The 17905-nt window shown below is 41.5% G+C and overlaps 1 protein-coding gene across 6 annotated transcripts in view; it reads right to left on the bottom strand.

Annotated features, from left to right (window-relative positions):
* vps13d (vacuolar protein sorting 13 homolog D) overlaps positions 1 to 17905 on the bottom strand; it is a 157940-nt gene that overhangs the window by 9699 nt on the left and 130336 nt on the right. For all 6 annotated transcript variants that reach the window (XM_076740585.1, XM_076740580.1, XM_076740586.1 and 3 more), the window contains 4 exons: positions 17065 to 17199; positions 8905 to 9072; positions 8586 to 8718; positions 6787 to 6982 (listed from right to left, as the gene is read on the bottom strand). In XM_076740585.1, the coding sequence (XP_076596700.1) occupies positions 6787 to 6982; positions 8586 to 8718; positions 8905 to 9072; positions 17065 to 17199 (632 nt within the window). The remainder of the gene's footprint in view (positions 1 to 6786; positions 6983 to 8585; positions 8719 to 8904; positions 9073 to 17064; positions 17200 to 17905) is intronic.

The following is a 17905-nucleotide window of genomic DNA, read 5'->3' as shown; positions in this document are numbered from 1 at the left end:
GTGTGCGTGTGTGTATGTGTGTATGTGTGTATGTGTGTAGTTGTGGGTGTGTATAATTACATACGGAGGGTGGGAGGGATCTCTGTTGTTCTGTTTTCATTCATAATGTTTTAACTGTTGTAAAGCACTTTGTGTTGCATTTTATTATGTATGAAAAGTGCTATATAAATAAAGTTTGATTGATTGATATAAAAGAACATGGAACACATGGAATCATGTAGTAAGCAAAGAAGTGTAAAGAAGGCAAAACATGTTTTATATTTAAGATTCTTCAAAGTAGCTAGCATTTGCTTTGATGACACTTCACAGACTACTGGCACCCTCTCAACCAGCTTCATGAGGTGGTCACCTGGAATGTTTTTCCAACAGTCTCGAAGGAATTCATGTATTTGCTGAGCACTTGTTGGCTGCTTTTGCTTCACTCTGTGGTGTAAGTCCACAGACTTTTTAATCAGGCTTTCAATTGATTCGTTTGATTTATCTTATTCCTTTAATCACGCTTCTTAGCATATTTATCTTTGTTCGTATCTTATTTTCGTTGCATGTTTTAACGACATGTTTAATTGCTATTTATTTCATTTACTCATTTTATTTCATTTTATGTTTATGTCTTAGTCCCTTGGTTTTTAGCTCCAGTGTTTCCTCATGGGGCTCCTTGGTTTTTAGGTCAAGTGTTTCCTCATGGGGGCCCCTCTCACTGGGAACTGCTTCTGGCCTACTGATGGGGGCGCTGCTGAGGGGACGGCTCTGGCCTGGATGGCTGGAGGCCTCCGCACCTTGGTGTAGGGCCTTCTGTCTGCCTGGGTCGGGGTGGTCTCGGGCAGCGTCCCCCGGTCATGAGCCGGGGGCCCTCTCAGTGTGGATGGCCCCCAAAGGTGGCTTACTACTTATCTTGTCCGTATGGGTGCGTGTGCATGTGTGTGCGTGCGTGCGTGCGTGTTTCTGTATGTAGTTATGGGGGTGGGAGGGCTGGGTTTTATTCTCTGTTGTTTTTAGCCTCTGTGAGGCACTTTGTGTTGCTTTTTAAGTATGAAAAGTTCCATATAAATAAATAAAGTTCGAAGTTTGAAGTAAGTCATCTCAACTAGGTTTAGGTTGGGTGACTGGGGAGGCCAGGTCATCTGATGCAGCGCTCCACTATTCTCCTTCTTAGTCAAATGTCTGCTCTCTGCCAAATGAGATGGACAAACTGCTACTGCTAAAGAAAACAAACACAGACCTTTGCAGAACCGCCGGCTTGTGCTTTATTGAAACCTGGCTCAGTGAGCACACACCAGACACTGCATTACACCTGGCCAGCTTTCACCTTTTGTGAGCAGACTGCATAACAGAGCTTTTGGGGAAAAACAGAGGAGGCAGACTCTGCTTCTAACTTAACAAAGACTGCTGTATTATAAAAGATGGCGGGCACACACAGCAACCCCTCCAGCTCCCACTAACAGTGCCAGTGTTAATTTTGACAATAATTTTGAATTTAGTTTTAGTCTTAGTTGCTTACTGAAAATAATTTAAATTTAGTTTTAATCTTAGTTGCTTACTGAAAATTGTATTTGGTTTAAGTCACATAGTAGTCTTCTATTTTGTTTTTGTCAAGATTTTTGCTTAGTTTTAGTCAAATGTTTTAGTCATAATTTTCAGTGTCATGATGCTGGAATGGATTTTGAACTATGCATTTAGTCAGTAGGCTGAGAATGTGTTACTGACTTAAAACACTTACATATATAAAAATGAATGCCTAAAGTGTGCTAGATAAAGTGCAATAAACCATTATCTTTCCTCACAGGTCATACTATTTATTTTCTGCATACATGGCACTGTGACTGGATGTACAGTAAAAGTGAAGCAGACCCATACAACTTGGAGAAATACAAACACCGTGAAATGATTTGATCCAACTTATATTCCTATTCATTGACTGGGGGGGTCTTTTTTTTTAGCAAGACATCTCTGAAATATAAATTATTAAAAACCACACAGTGATAACAAAACAAAAACAGTTCCCTCCAGAGCTTGTTGTCTTTAAAACTGGTATGAGGTGGAGCAAAACGCATAGATTAACATCAAAAAGACATTCATAGCAACCTAAAACAGACTGGCAAAAGTGCTTAGTTGACTGACTTGAGACCATGAGTGGTATTGACTTGCAAACCGCTTCATCCTCATTGGAAAGCATAAACATAGTCTTTTTTTCGGATGGAATATAAGAGAAATATTTCCATAGATCGTCTCTCCTCTTCCTTCTCACCTGACATGCTGATGAAGATGACGCACTCATCTTTGAGTGGCCAGCAGCAGCTGAAATAGTTTCTTTTGGCTTTAAGCTGGCTAGTTTAGGTGACACATGAACATTAGCTTTGAACATTAGGCACCCAACATGTGCCTGGCATGCACCAAGCAGGGGGGAAAACATCCACTGAGATGGGACAGTGAGAGAATTTGACTTGCACTTGCAGAAGTGATTGGTAAAAAATGAAAACAACATCCAGGTTGTCCACCCGAATACAGACAACGTTTTCGTTTCGTCTTTAGTCATCAGGACATGAGGAACAGAGATTTCGTCTCGTCTGTAGTCATCAGGGCATGATGAACAAGGATTTCATCTTGTCTTCACTTGTCAGGGCACGATGAACAGAGATCTCACTGTAATTTTTGTTATGAATATTTTTTCATATAAGTTGTCGTTACAATTTAGTCATTCACTAACGACATCAACAAATACTTATCGTCGGAATTTTCATTGACAAAATTAACACTGAACAATGCTAGTTTTCCGTATAAATGTTCTTCAAAATGTCTGTTCTATCTGTCTGATCTATGATTGTAAAACCATTTTGGAGATGGGTTCATGCAACAGCTATGGCACCACCGGAATAATCAACAACCCATCACTTTTGACAGGAGTGATGAAGACACTGCATACACTGGGCCCCACCACCAGGGCAGCACTTGACACAGCTGCCTGGCAGAGGAGTCAACCTAAGATGGTAAACATCTCTGGACATCTCAGGACAACACTGCAAGGACACACATACCAGTCCATCATCATCTCTGTTCCTCCTATATGCGCTACGTATATTTACCCCTGAGGCACTGATTAGGCATAATTTGAATCATGTAAATCATACAGTTCTGTGTTATATTATTCAGTACTATATTACGTAGTTTCTCTTGCACATGGACATAAGATAATATAATGCTGACACTTGACATTTGCACACTGCTCAAAAAAAAAATAACGGAACACTTATTCATCACAGTATAGCACCAAGTCAGTTAAACTTCAGGGATATCAATCTGTCCATTTAAGAAGCAAACGTGATTGTGACTCAATTACACCTGCTTTGGTGCAAACAGGCAAAACATGTTTTATATTTAAGATTCTTCAAAGTAGTTAGCATTTGCTTTGATGACACTTTACAGACTACTGGCACCCTCTCAAACAGCTTCATGAGGTGGTCACCTGGAATGTTTTTCCACCAGTCTCGAAGGAATTCATGTATTTGCTGAGCACTTGTTGGCTGCTTTTGCTTCACTCTGTGGTGTAAGTCCGTGAAACGTGATTGTGACTCAATTACACCTGCTTTGGTGCAAATGAAAATGACATCAGGTGCAATAGAGAGGCAAAAGCAATACAACCTCCAAAAAGGGAATGGTTTTGGATGTGGTGGCTACAGACAATTGCTCTCTGCCCCTATCCTCCCTGACTGACTTTTCTCTAGTTTTGAGTTCTGTTAGGGTCCTTGTCACTACTGGTAGTATGAAGTGGTACCTGCAGTCCAGTCAGGTTGCAGAGATAGTTGCAGATCCATAAGTGCTGTTGCAAGAAGGATTGCTGTGTCTCCCAGCACAGTCTCAAGAGCATGGAGGCTGGCTGTTTCACAAGGAGAGCTGGCCAGGGCCATAGAAGGGCATCAACCCAGCAGCACGACCAGTATTTGCTCCTTTGTGCGAGGAGGAACATGAGGAGCACTGTCAGAGCTCTGCTGTGGTGAACGTTATGCTGCCTGTAACATCATCCAGCATGACTGATTTGGCAGTGGGTCAGTGATGGTCTGGAAAAGGCATATCCTTGAAGAGTCACATAGACCTCCATGTCATAGCCAATGGTACCCTGACTATTGTTAGGTACCGGGGTGAAATCTTCAGAGTGATTGTCAGACCTTATGCTGGTGTAGTGGGCCCTGGGTTCCTCCTGGTGGAGGACAATGCCCGGCCTCATGTGGCCAGAGTGTGTAGGCAGTTCCTGGATGACGAAGGCATTGATGCCACTGACTGGCCTTCATGTTCCCCTGACAAAAATTCAACTGAGCACCAATGGGACGTTATGTATCAGTACATCCGACGCTGCAAAGTACCACCACAGACTCTCCAGGAAGTCACTGATGTCCTGATGCAGGTCTCGGAGGAGATCCCCCAAGACACCATCCATCGACTCATCATGAGCATGCCCAGATGTTGTCAGGAGCGCATACAGGCACGCGGGGGCCATACAAACTACTGAGTCACATTATGAGTTGCCGTGATGAAATTCATGCGTGTTGGATCACCCTGTGAGTAAAATTTTTTACTTTGATTTTCGATATGATTTTGAATCCTGACCTCAATCATTTTGGTTTCCATTGACCATTGTTTCATCATTTTGTTCTCAAAACATTATACAACATACATCAGTAAAGATTTTCAACTTGAAAAATTTGTTCATCATGATCCGATGTGTGATTTAAGTGTTCCCTTAATTTTTGGAGCAGTGTATTGTGTACAATCACCATTGTTAACGGCTATGTCTTCACTAAATTGTTCAACATGTTTATACAGGTTTAGATATAGGCATGTGCAAATAACAAAGCATTTCTATTGTATTTATTCTATTTTATTATATTCTATTTTATTTTTCTTTATGCAACACCATGGGCCCGTGAGGAATGACATTTCGTTCAGCTGTGCCCTATGTAATGTATCCGGATGAATAACAAAGAAACTTGAACTAGGTGTACAGATGTCACAGTGGTGAAGAAATCATGCAGCCCTTACCTTGAGACTATATCCATAAACTGAACACCCCTGTATTCACTGCGGGATTTCTTGTTTATTCTGGAAGGTGTCTACATCCCACAGTAGGTCTGCGTTAGGCTTTAAAACACCTGGCTGACCAGATTACTAACATGGAGCCAAAACATCCAGATTCCCTGCTCATTGTTAGTGGCGATTTCAACAGAGCAAACCTCAGCCAAAAACCGCTTCTGCACATACAACAACAATACACCATGGTTCTTGGCTGGACTCAGAAAGCTTCTCCTGGCTAAGGTGGAGGCCTGAAGAAGGGAGTCCTGTATAACCAAGCCAGAAACACACTAACAAAGGAGATTAAAGTAGCAAAAAGCTGAAGGACAGCTTTTCAGCGAACAACCCTTTATCACTATGAAGAAAACTGCAGGACATTAACAACTACAGGAGACCATCCCCCCACACTGCTGAGAGGACCCACCAGTTGAGAATCACTGGTCTAGATCTCCTCTATATGAAAAGTGCTGTGAAATAACTTTTGTTGTGAGGTGCCGATAATTATTGATTTCTGTGGCCAGTAACTGTAATGAACTTATATCCTCTGCAGCAGAGGTAACTTTTAGTCCTCACTTCCTGGGGCAGTCCCCATTAAAGCCAGTTTCATCATAGCATTTTATGGTTTTAGGAACTGCACATGGAAGACACATTCAAAGTTATTGAAATTTTCCAGACTAACTGACCTTCATGTCTTAAAGTACTGATGGACTGCTGTTTCTTTATATACTTTGTTGAGTGGTTCTTGCCATTTTATGGATTACTACAGTAAATAGGGCTATTGACTGTGTGTCTCTATCTCGGCACAATGCAATAATGGTCTCAAATGCATTAAGAAGGCAAGAAATTCCACAAATTAAGTTTTTACAAGGCACACCTGTCAATTTAAAACTATTCCAAGTGAATACCTCATGAAGGTGGTTAAGATAATACCAGTAGTGTGCAGTTTTCATCAAAGCAAACAGTGTGTAAAATATAAGATTAACTGGTTGGTTTAATACTTTTTTTGTTTACTACATAATTCCACATGTTCTTTCATTGTTTTGTTGTCTTCGGTATTAACCTACAATGTAGAAGATAATAAGGAAAAACAATTGGATGAGAAGATGTGTCCAGATTTTTGATTGAATCTTGATGTCTTCACAGGAGAGTTTAGAATGGGTGACAAATGCTGTACATTATTAAACACTTCAAGATGCTGCTTATAACAATGTTATAGTGTTTTATTAACGTTTGTATATTGATTATAAATATTAAATAGTAAGACTTAAAGTGTTTCCCACTGAAATATATTAGCAAAAACCTTTAGTAGTATATAAATGTAATTGCATGTTGAGCCATAGGTAATAAACCAAACTCAACAGACTTCTAAGGCAGGCAGGGCTTAAAAGAACAAGGTCCCCTGCATGCTTTATGAAGTGGAGAACCATTTACCTGCTTTGGTCACAAGATTTGCATGTGCATACAAACAGCAAATAAAATCTGCTTCTCCAATTTTCCAAGTTGGAGAACTATGTGTTTGTTTAATGTTTGTTAGTTAGGACTAATTGACAGCAGACAGCTCATTTACATATAAGCTTGTCAAGTCACTTTCAGAATGTGTTATTATAAGATGTAGCAAATGTTAATCTCCATGTTTTCTCTGCAGACACCTGAAAATCTCTTTGACTCAGTATAATACAGAAGGTGGAGCCTTTTTCCATAACACAGGTAATTGATTCAACCCACCTGTGGTTACTGAGACTAGCCATGTCCCGGACTGTCTGTGCCGTCTCTGAGGCAAAGTCCAAAGCTCCAGCCACCGGTTTGGTCACAGTGCCGACCAGACCTTTACCCAGGCCTGAGAAGAAGCCACTGACTCCACCCTCCGTCTTTACCCCCTCCACTGTGGAGGTGATGATGCTCGTCATGCCTCCAATGATACCTGGGGGAAGGAAGAGATATTTAAAAGGATATGTGAACTTGCAGGGATAGTGCCAGTAAGGTGGACAGAAATGGAATCTGACTTATATCAATGAGGTATTCAGCTTCTCATGTACACCCACTCACTTCTGTACCCTCTTTGCAGGAATCTGTGTTCCAAGTCAGACATGTTTGTTGAAATCAGTATCTGAGCTACATATGCAGCATATATAGTCAAACTTAGAAATAGGGAGGCTTCTTTTTAAAGGTGTATGGTGAAAGGACTGTCCAAGTAGGAGTTAGTTTCCGTCAGTTGGCTTACTGTATAAGCTAATAACTTTCTGCATATATTAATTTTGAGCAGAAAGTTCATTTTGGAAGAGTCGTGTGCCAAGGTGAATCTCGGATGTACATTCTGAGTGTTCATTAAGTTGTGAGAGTGAGTTTAAACTCTGGAGGTCTTTAGGAAAAAAATGGCATCTATGTACTTTCAGTATGTAGAAATATGTCGTAGAAATGGGTTCTTAGCAGGGGTCAATAAGATCTGTGTGCATACTCTTAAGCATCTGTCATTTTCAGGTCTCTCCAAAGACATCTTATGAGGTTCAAGTCTGGGCTTTGGCTGGGCGACCCAAGGTACTTGTCCCAAAACCACTCCAGCATTGTCTTGACTGTTTGTTCAGATCATTGGCATGCTGAAAAGTGAACTTTTCCCCCCACTCTTTGGTCACATGCCATTTTTGTCTCATCAGATCAGAGAATCTTTTGCCTCATGCTCCCAGAATCCTTTAAATGCCATTTGGCAAACTACAATTGGGCTGTCATATGTCTCTTATTTAAGAATGCCTTCCATCTAGCCACTGTACCATAAAGGCCTGGTTAATGGACTGCCAAGATGGTCATCCTTTTATCAGGTTCTTCCATCCCTGGAGAGGACTTCCAAAGCTCTCTTAAAGTGACCGCTGGGTTCTTGGTCACCTCCCTAGGTAAGGCTCTTCTTGCCCATGTAGTCATTTTAGCTGGACACCCAACTAATGGAAGAGTCCCAGTGGTTCCAAACCTCTTTAATTTCGCAATTATTTATGCCACTGTGCTCTTGGGAACACTAGAAGCTTTAAAAAAAGATTTTATACCCTTAGCATGATCCATGTCTCACCAGAATTTTATCACAGCAGTCTATACAGAGTTCCTTGGACTTCAGGGTTTGGTTTTTGTTCTGTCATGCAATGTGAATTGTAGGACTTTATATACACAGGTACTTCGACATGTAGATTGCAGGGGCCTTCTGAGTGGATGACCACTCTACATCCTGAGCCACAGCCCCCTGAGTTTTAAATGCACTTAAAACTCATCAGCAAATCATTAATCACTGAGCCTGACAAATGACTGTACAGTTTTCACTCAACAACACTAACAATGTGAGCTGTCTTAACAATAAATCATCCTCACACCTCATAAATTTCTATACAAGTATATTTTTTCATTAGTCTGAATGGTTAGTCAAAATTTAATTCTAGTCATTCAGGGGGGCGTAATTGTTAATTTCGACAACCACTAAATGATTTGCTCCACTCGCTGCAACTGCTGTAGCTGTAACCACACACAAAAATGTTTCCAGGTTGTACCATGGGCCAGTCCATGGATCCCTGCTACCAGGTGCTCTCCACTGGTGGCTCCATGGTATCTGATGTACTCCCGCTCACTCTGGTGCCGGTTGTCCATGGTCTTTCCCAACCCATCTGATAAAGTCCCTGCAAACTGACACACAGAGGTACATTCACACTAAATGGCTTCCTCCACTTTTATAATATTAATTCTTTTTACTCTTCACACAATGTATATTCATGAGTCGGATACATTTACTGGAACACCTGTACAAAATAATACAACACTGCAACAGCAAACATATAGAAGTCACTGATACGCAAGTCAGTAGAGGTGTACCTTGGCAGCAGAGTTGGACACACCATGGGTCACATTGCGTATGAGGCCACCGACGTTACCGTACTTGATGAGCTCAGACACACCCTCAGTGACGTCATTGAGGAGGCCCATGGGATTTCCCAGGAAGTCCACAGAGCCCAGTATCTGGGCTGCTTGGCTGATCAGCTCCTACAGACAGGAAACATGACTAAGTAATGATCTGACACAAACTGGATAATCTACCACATCACCTGACACACCTGCATGTGATATCTGTCCATGTAGCACCTAATAAGTGATGGAAATATGCAACCCTGTTTCCAAAAAAGTTGGAACACTGTGTAAAATGTAAATATAAACATCATGTGATTATCTGCAAAACACTGAAACTTCATATTCAATTGAAAATAGCACAAAGACAACATCAGATGTTGAAACAGAAATTTCGTTGTTCCTGAAAATTATATCCTCATTTAGAATTTGATGTTTTGATGTGGAAATGTTTTCCCATGGCAGCACGGTGGCGCAGCAGGTAGTGCGCGTGCCTCACAGCAAGAAGGTCGCTGGTTCGATCCCCAGGTCAGGTGGGGCTTTTCTGTCTGAAGTTTGCATGCGTGGGTTCTCTCCGGGCACTCCGGCTTCCTCCCACAGACCAAAAACATGCTCATTAGGTTAATTGGTGACTCTAAATTGTCCTTACAGATCCTACGGATCTGTTTGTCTGTATATGTTGCCCTGCAATCGGCTGGCGACCGGTTCAGGGTGTACCCCACCTCTCGCCTATTGACAGCTGGGATAGGCGGGTATAGAAGATGAATTCCTGCTTGATGTGCGATTTCAGCTGCTCAACAGCTCAGGGTCTCCTTTGTCATATGTTATGTCTCATAATGCACCAAACATTTTCAAGGGGTGAAAAGGTGGTTAGTACTCAGACTCTTTTACTACAGACCAGTGCTGTTGTAATACATACAGACTGTGGTTTGGCATTGTCTTGCTGAAGCAAGTCCTTCCCTGAAAATGCTGAATGTGTTGCTCCAAAACCTGTATATATCATTCAGCATTAAGAGTGCCTTCACAAATGTGCAGGTTAGCCATGCCATGTGCACTAATGCACCCCTATACCATCATGGATGCTGGCTTATAAACTGTGCGCTGATAACAAGAAGGATTTGGGACATAAAAACTTTTATTTTTTTAAGTTTACAATTATACAACCCCAATTCCAAAACAGTGTGAAACATAAATGAAACAGACTGTGATGATTTGCTAAACCTTTTGGACATATACTCAATTGAAAATGTTATGAAGACAATATGTTTGATGTTTACTCATCAACTCTCTTGACTTTTGTAAATATATGCTTACCTGAATTTGATGCTAGTGACACATTTCTAATAGGTTGGGACAGGGCAAGACGTGAAATGCTCAAAAAACACCTGTTTGGAACATTTCTTGGGTCAGCAGGTTAATTGATAGCAGGTGATAAGTACATAATTTGGTCTGAAAGGGATATCCTCGAAAGGGTCAGTCCTTCAGGTGCATAGCACCTGAAACCAGTTCCACCAACATTAGTGCATTCATAAGGGTGACCTAAGGTAAAGTAGTCACTGGATTGTTTACTGTAGTTACTTGATTTAATTGAGAGAAGACATGTGAGGTAGTTTGGAAGCAGGGTCAGTAATGGACAAAATAGGTAAAAATTGCATTTATATTACATGCAGTGATATATGCAATGTCGGAAACTGAAAAATCATGTTAAAAATCAGAAGATGCTCAGAATTACATTTTAACACAGACAACAAGACAGTCACCACAAATATCAAGAGGAAAAACTCTACAGGCAGGTATTAGTGGAGCTATGATCTCAATCAGTGAGGAGTTAAATAGATTTTTGAAATTTGTCTATTGGATTTGGCTGAACTGAAAACGATTAGGTTCCATGCACTGTTATTTAAATTTGTTAGAGCTGTCAGACAGCCAGTCCAGGTTAAGATATTATAACACAGAGGAGGTATACAGTTACCACAGTTTTGCAATGCCCTCCAAGGCATCAAAATGCACTGAAGGAGGGCAACAATGGTCACATGAATGGTCCTACCGAGACAGAGGTTCAAAACATTATATTCATATTTCCATGTTCTTTTTAGCTACACTTTTTGACATTTCTGCTGTATTGTCATGATACTCATAGCTTGAGAGAGACAGGAAAGGCAGGGGAAAGAGAGAGGGGATTACATGCAGCAATGGGCCTGCGCTGGAACCTGGGCTGCTGTGGTAATGACTCAGTCTTGATACATGGTGCATGCTCTACCAGGTGAGCTACCATAATCGGATTTCTTGAGGTCTATATACATTGTATTCATTGAGCCATGTTTCAGTCAGAAAAAGGATGTCTGGAGATTCATGTATCAAAACGTGGAAGTAGATAATGTTGGAAGTTGGCTTCTGATGTGTAGCAGAACTGGTCTGTAGCTGACCCTCTTCTCACCTCTTTGCATTTCTCAGGAGAAGTGTAGTGATAAAACAATCAGACTTTTAAGAGTTATTGACCACCTGGAAGGTTTACAGGAAGGTGTGAACTCAGGCAGAGACAGGATGTCTGGTTTAGAGACCTCTTCTCACACTCTTTCAGGGCAACAAGAGTCACTGATAACACTTTTACTTCTAATTTACATCTGTTCAAGACGTTCTCATGGAGGTGCTAACTCTTTCTTGATAGCCCATGGGAGTTAAGGACAATAAAACTGCCTGGATAGATGAATGCCATGTCTCAAAGGAATCTTCAAATCAGATAATGGTGATGGGTTGTAAATTAGACATTCCTGAAGCAAACTGTTCTGTATGTCTGTGTGCCTTTTTACTTAACCTACCAAATTAACCAAATCTCTATGTTTGATTTAACCGTAGATGTTATTACATTGCTAAGCTCGTGATCTGCACAATAACAATGCTTTCCTAGTTTTTCTAACTTACAGGATGTCGAAACTGTGAATTTAACTATTTCAAAGGTTTCCTCAGAGTTTCTACCATGGAACCATACCCCCATCTAGAGGTTCATAGCGGTTAGGTTGAATGTGCTTAGCGGGAGACATTTATTAATAAGTAACCATAATAGCGATAATCATTTCGGCAAATATAGTCTGCCCTTCTTTATTCCTTCATCATATTAAAGTCATTATACCCTTAGTCATCATGTTTATTAGGATTAGTATTAGCAAATGTTACCATGTTCATTGTTTAATGTTGTCGTTATTCATAAGAACTGTCTAACGCATGTAGTGAACGTGCATGTTGTTGTTGAAGTGCCATTGAAAATTGATCATTTAAAATATATTCGATTGACCATAGTGAGAAGCAGATGAGCCCTTGTATGAATCATTAATTAATTCTCACTCTGTGAAATGAAATCACATTGCACGTCTGCGAACCATCCCACATGAGTGACGTCCTATTGATTAGACACGCCCTGGAGCGATGATAAAGTTAGTCGCATGCAACGGATTCCAGTTTAGTTTTTCTTTCTTCCAGTCTAGTTTTGTGTGTTTAGTTTTTTTCTTTCTTCTACTCTAGTCTTAGTTTGTGTTAAGTTCTTTGTCTTTAGTTTTCAAGTATTTTTCGCTCCGTCGTTTTCTCAGTCTTTTTGTTGCTGCTCACAACTACGCAGAGTGGCCTGATTTAATTCTGCAGAAAACGCACTTTTCTAATCTTTGTGAAACTTTCATTTTTGCTCGGCACGCCAAGCCGCATAATTCCTATTTTTGTTGTTAAAGTCTAGTCACGTAATAATAATTTTGAAGACATTTTCGACCGGCCATCAAGGAGTTTCTCAATCTTATTATTAGTAATCAAAAGCCTTGCCAAACGGTCGACAACTAACTGACCGCACCGAAGACCTGTAGCCTGCTGCTGACCCGCTGGTCCGGGTTAAATAACCATCGGAAGCCGTTCCTCGTCTGTAACCGACACCGAAGACCCTCAGCTCCTGAGACATCCCTGTCCAACACCAGCTCTCAACAGTGGTTCGCTTGATTCGTCCGGCAGACTGCTGTGCAGATCAGAGTGATGGACGACGACGCGGAGCCTCTTCGTGTTAGTTCGGGGCAGACCTCTACAGGGACGTCGTTGACAAAGTAGGCATACTTAAGTGGTTTTGAATAAGAGTTGGTCCGTGAGGTTGAGATTTGTCTAAATTCTCTAAATCGTTCATTTAACAAATTAACTTGATATTCGCGTCCCCATTTCCCTTTAAAAACTTACTTCTCACTATCGCCAAACTCATTTTACCATTCTCTCGCCATAAGTTCCTCTGTGCAGTGTTTGTATTAATCTACCTCATCCATATAATCTAATGCATTATCCATGATTCATATTCATTTCATTATTGTGTTTAATAAATAATCTTTTGCATACAAGTCGTTGTCAGACGGTGTCCTTTTGAGCTGGATATAAGCAATCCCTGTACTGAGAGTTTACGCCTTAGATTATCAGACTGATCTACTGTTGGTTCATTTGTTCACTACATCAGCATTACAAGACACGATATACAAAATCCTTCTTAGCTGGGGAAGGTTGGTGCCCGGCTTTTATTAACGAATGCAACATTAATTTAGAGGTAATTCCCCTACAGATGTCTAAATGTAACTGGAAGCTGCTGGTGTAGGAGTTCCACTCCCTAGACTGGGATTGGCTCAGGAGCCACTTGACTTTGTGGGCAGTGATGCTGGACTGGCCGTGGACTCCAGGCCATCAGAGGACAGATGTTGCTCCAGCTTTCTCTACACATTGGACTTATTCAGTGAGACAGACCCTGCTGGTGGAGAACGGGAGGAGAGACGCTACCTCATTTATTGTTCCCCTTGGTGACCATCCAGGGTTTCTAAAGGGGCAGGTGTGGAACAGATCCGTGCCTTGGGCTGGGCTTTAATGCCTTGGCCTGGGCCAGGGGTCCTCCTTGTGGATTGATCTGAGGACCTGTGGCTTCAACCCTGTGTTTACAGAGGGACTGAGACATGGAAGTGTGGTGGTGTTGTTGAAAATGCAGGATGCTTCTACGGCCAGCAAGTGCATGATGCTCATCCTGTTGGATCTGGGAGAGCTTGGTAATCCGACCTGAGTTTCGCAATTGTTTGACTTAGCCCAAGGCATGTAGAACAGCCAAAAATGGAGCGTGACCCATCTGTGTTAACTGAGTTAGTGGGTGCTAATGCTCAAGATTCATGTACTGGATAACCGATATACAGATAAAAGATAAACATAGATAATCAAAGTTAGTTAGTAGTTAAAAACTAAAGAGCAAAAAAAGTGGCTGTGATCAAGAAGCAATCAACCTCACAGAGTCGCTGCGTAGAGGTGGAGGCAGCTAATGCCTTGAAGTAGGCATTACACAGGAATAGTGAAAGTGGAAACCTTTTCCAAACATGTTAAGAAGAGCAAGTATAACTCACATGCATTCAAACATAGTGGAAGATTACAATTACAATTTGTCATGTGGCAGACAATTTTATCCAAAGCGAAGTACATTTCATACAGAGAGAACAACAAGAGAAGTGCCCTAAAGCAAATTTTTTTTTCTCCACGGTGTTGTATGCTTAGTTGGGACTTTCTTTAAAAGTGGTGGAGCAACAATATCTATGGTTGTCTTTAATTTTCTGTTAAAATCATCAACAATAAAATCACAAGGTGCACATTTGTAATGTGATGTGATTAACAAAGTACGTCTCTCTCTAAAGAAACTAAGGATGTTTATCTAAAATGTCAATAAAATTTGCAGCCACTTCAGAGGTAATACAGCATTTCCTAACAGTTCTCACTGTGGTCTCCTGCTGAATAAAACCAGTGATATTAAAAAACATGCAGTAATGGTCAGACACCGCCAAGTCAACAACAGAGGACACACTGGCTGGGCCATAGGTAATGACCAGATCAAGGGTGTGTCCCCTGTTGTGAGTCGGCTGTGTGACGTGTGTAAAATCCATGCAGCTGAGGAGGTTTAAAAAGTCTTTGGACATGTGGTCTGATGGAGTATCTATATGCAAGTTAAACTCACCAGATATAATGATAAAATTGTAAGTGGCGTGGATTATTGATAAAAATTCTGAAAAGTCACTGATAAAAGCAGCTTCATATTTAGGTGGTCTGTAGATCGTGATGCAAAGAATGGAGGGGCTGCTAAAAACAAAGGCATGGTGTTCAAAGGTGGTGTACTGATCAAATGAGGTGTTTTTTGGTCCAAGTGAATGAGGGTTGTGGGAGTGTCCGCTCGATCTTCAGGGCGGCAAGCCAGCTCAGCCACCCCGCCCATGGAATGAGTTATAGGTACATGTAAGCACAGATCATGAATCAGTTGTGATTAAGGTATGGACTGACAGTGACAGTGGTAATGAAGGTATAAATTGGGTTCAAGCCCTGAAGGGGCAAAATCCTATTGTGTTTGTGTCGGCTTATTATTATCATTTGGCTTCAAGCCCCAAAGGGCTTGATAAATGAGAAATTTCGATCAAAAACATGGCTGCCATTGACCAGTAAACCTTGAAAAGGGCAGGGCTTAGAAGAAAAATGGCAATAATAATTCTTAATTAATCTCTTCAGACTGTGTTCACACCAATTTCGGTGCACATGCTATGGGGCAAGTATTAACCAAAATCTCAAGTTTTACATTGTTTGGTGCATGTGGGCGTGGACTGTCACATATTTGGCCATATTAACTCACTGGAGACATCCCGCGCTATCTCCTGAACATACACACCCAGTTTTGTTCAAATCTGAGGAAGGGAGGACAAATTGCAGAACATTGAGTGCAGAATTATTGAAATGCTGTAGACTCTGTGATGATGAAACAGGTGTGATTGTGATTGGTCTCATTCATTGTTCAAACAAAATGAAACTACCTGATGTGGCTTTACTCAAATTCTGAAGACTGAAGCCAATTCATTGCTACAGCATATTCCTTTATAAAAAAAAATCCAGCTGTGGTTTCGGCTGTTCAAGCTGCTCTGCTCTGCTATCACTGTTGTGGAGGACAAATTACTCTGAACATTTGGAAGAAAATCCTGAGCGCAAATCAGAGCAGAAAGAATCTTCTTAAAGTAAATGGACTGCATTTATATAGTGAATTTTTAATCTACTTTGACAACTTAAAGCGCTTTACAACACATGCCACATTAACCCATTCACACAAAGACACATGTTGATGACACAGTATTGGGAGCAATTTGGGGTTCGGCATCTTGCCCAAGGACAGCTGGGGATCAAACCAACGGCCTTCTGATTGGTGGACGGCCTGCTCTACCTCCTGAGCCACAGCCAAGTCTTATAACACCAAGTGATACATATATGTATTTTTTTTTGTAGGATTTAGCATGACATATTAGAAACATGTTGTGTATTTGTTTGCTAGGTACATTTTATTTTATTTGCAAACCACACTGTTACACTGTTGATACACTGTAAGTGAATCATAGGGCTTTTGTAAAATATTTTTTGTTTGTTCACATATTGGCAGGAAATTAGCTGCATAATTTGCCCCTTTATTAATAATTTATATTTGCATTCTATATATTTGCTGATTCTAAAAATGATTTACTGTATACTTTTTATTTACTGTGTAAAAAGATTGTAACAATTTGCAAACAAACTATGTTTACCGACAATGGTTTTACAAAATGTTCCTGAGCCATGTAGAAATATCTTTCATAGAATCATGCACTTAACAAAGTAGTGAACCTCACCCCATTCTTTCTTGTGCATGACTGAGCCTTTCCAGGATGCTCCTTTCATACCCAATCATGATACTAACACCTGTTACCGAGGAAACTGTTTACCTATGGAGCAACATCAGGTGTTTTTGAGCATTCTACAACTTTCCGAGTCTATTGTTGCTCCTGTCCCAACTTTGAAACGAGTTGCTGACATCAAATTCAGAAAAAGTATACATTTATAAAAATCAATGCAGTTGATAAGGTAAAATATCAAATCTATAGTCTTTGCACTGTTTTTAGCTGGAGTCCATTACGTCAAGAAGGACACTGTATATAAAGCTGTTATAAAACATACTCTTTATTCACAATGTTCACATTGCTTTATTTACACATTATTAATGTTTTGATTGTAATGGGCAATTGATCAAATAAGTTCAAAGCAGAACTTACAAAAATGTTTAATAGAACGGTGTGTACTGCTTACCTCTCTGAAGTGTTTGAGGATGTCGTTGATGATGATCTCTTGGGTCTCGTAGGGGTGCACTCTGGTGAAAGGGTACATGTTGATGACAGCGTCTTCAAACCGAACCAGAGGAAAACCCAGGGTGCCTTTCAGAGCCTATGGTGACAAAAAATAACATCCATGTAAATATATGAAAGCAGAGCAGCTGGTGGAGGAGGAGGCAACAGAGTGACATCAAGTCCATCCATCCATTCCATCCATCTATTTCCACCCGCTTATCCGGGGCCGGGTCGCGGGGGCAGCAGTCTGAGCAGGGACGCCCAAACTTCCCTCTCCCCGGACACTTCCTCCAGCTCATCCGGGGGGACCCCGAGGCGTTCCCAGGCCAGCCGAGCGACATAGTCACTCCAGCGTGTCCTGGGTCTTCCCCGGGGCCTCCTCCCGGTGGGGCAGGCCTGGAACACCTCCCTAGGGAGGCGTCCAGGGGGCATCCGGTACAGATGCCCGAGCCACCTCAGCTGACTCCTCTCGATGTGGAGGAGCAGCGACTCTACTCTGAGCTCCTCCCGGGTGACAGAGCTCCTCACCCTATCTCTAAGGGAGTGCCCCGCCACCCTGCGGAGGAAACTCATTTCAGCCGCTTGTGTCCGGGACCTCGTTCTTTCGGTCATGACCCAAAGTTCATGACCATAGGTGAGGGTAGGAACGTAGATTGACCGGTAAATCGAGAGCTTCGCCTTTCGGCTCAGCTCCTTCTTCACCACGACGGACCGATACAGCGACCGCATTACTGCTGCCGCTGCACCAATCCGCCTGTCAATCTCACGCTCCATTCTTCCCTCACTCGTGAACAAGATCCCAA

Source organism: Chaetodon auriga, chromosome 10 (genome assembly GCF_051107435.1).
Source record: "Chaetodon auriga isolate fChaAug3 chromosome 10, fChaAug3.hap1, whole genome shotgun sequence".
NCBI lineage: Eukaryota > Metazoa > Chordata > Actinopteri > Chaetodontiformes > Chaetodontidae > Chaetodon > Chaetodon auriga.
Note: the sequence above shows the minus strand (reverse complement) of the source record. Positions and strands in the feature narration are given on the sequence as shown.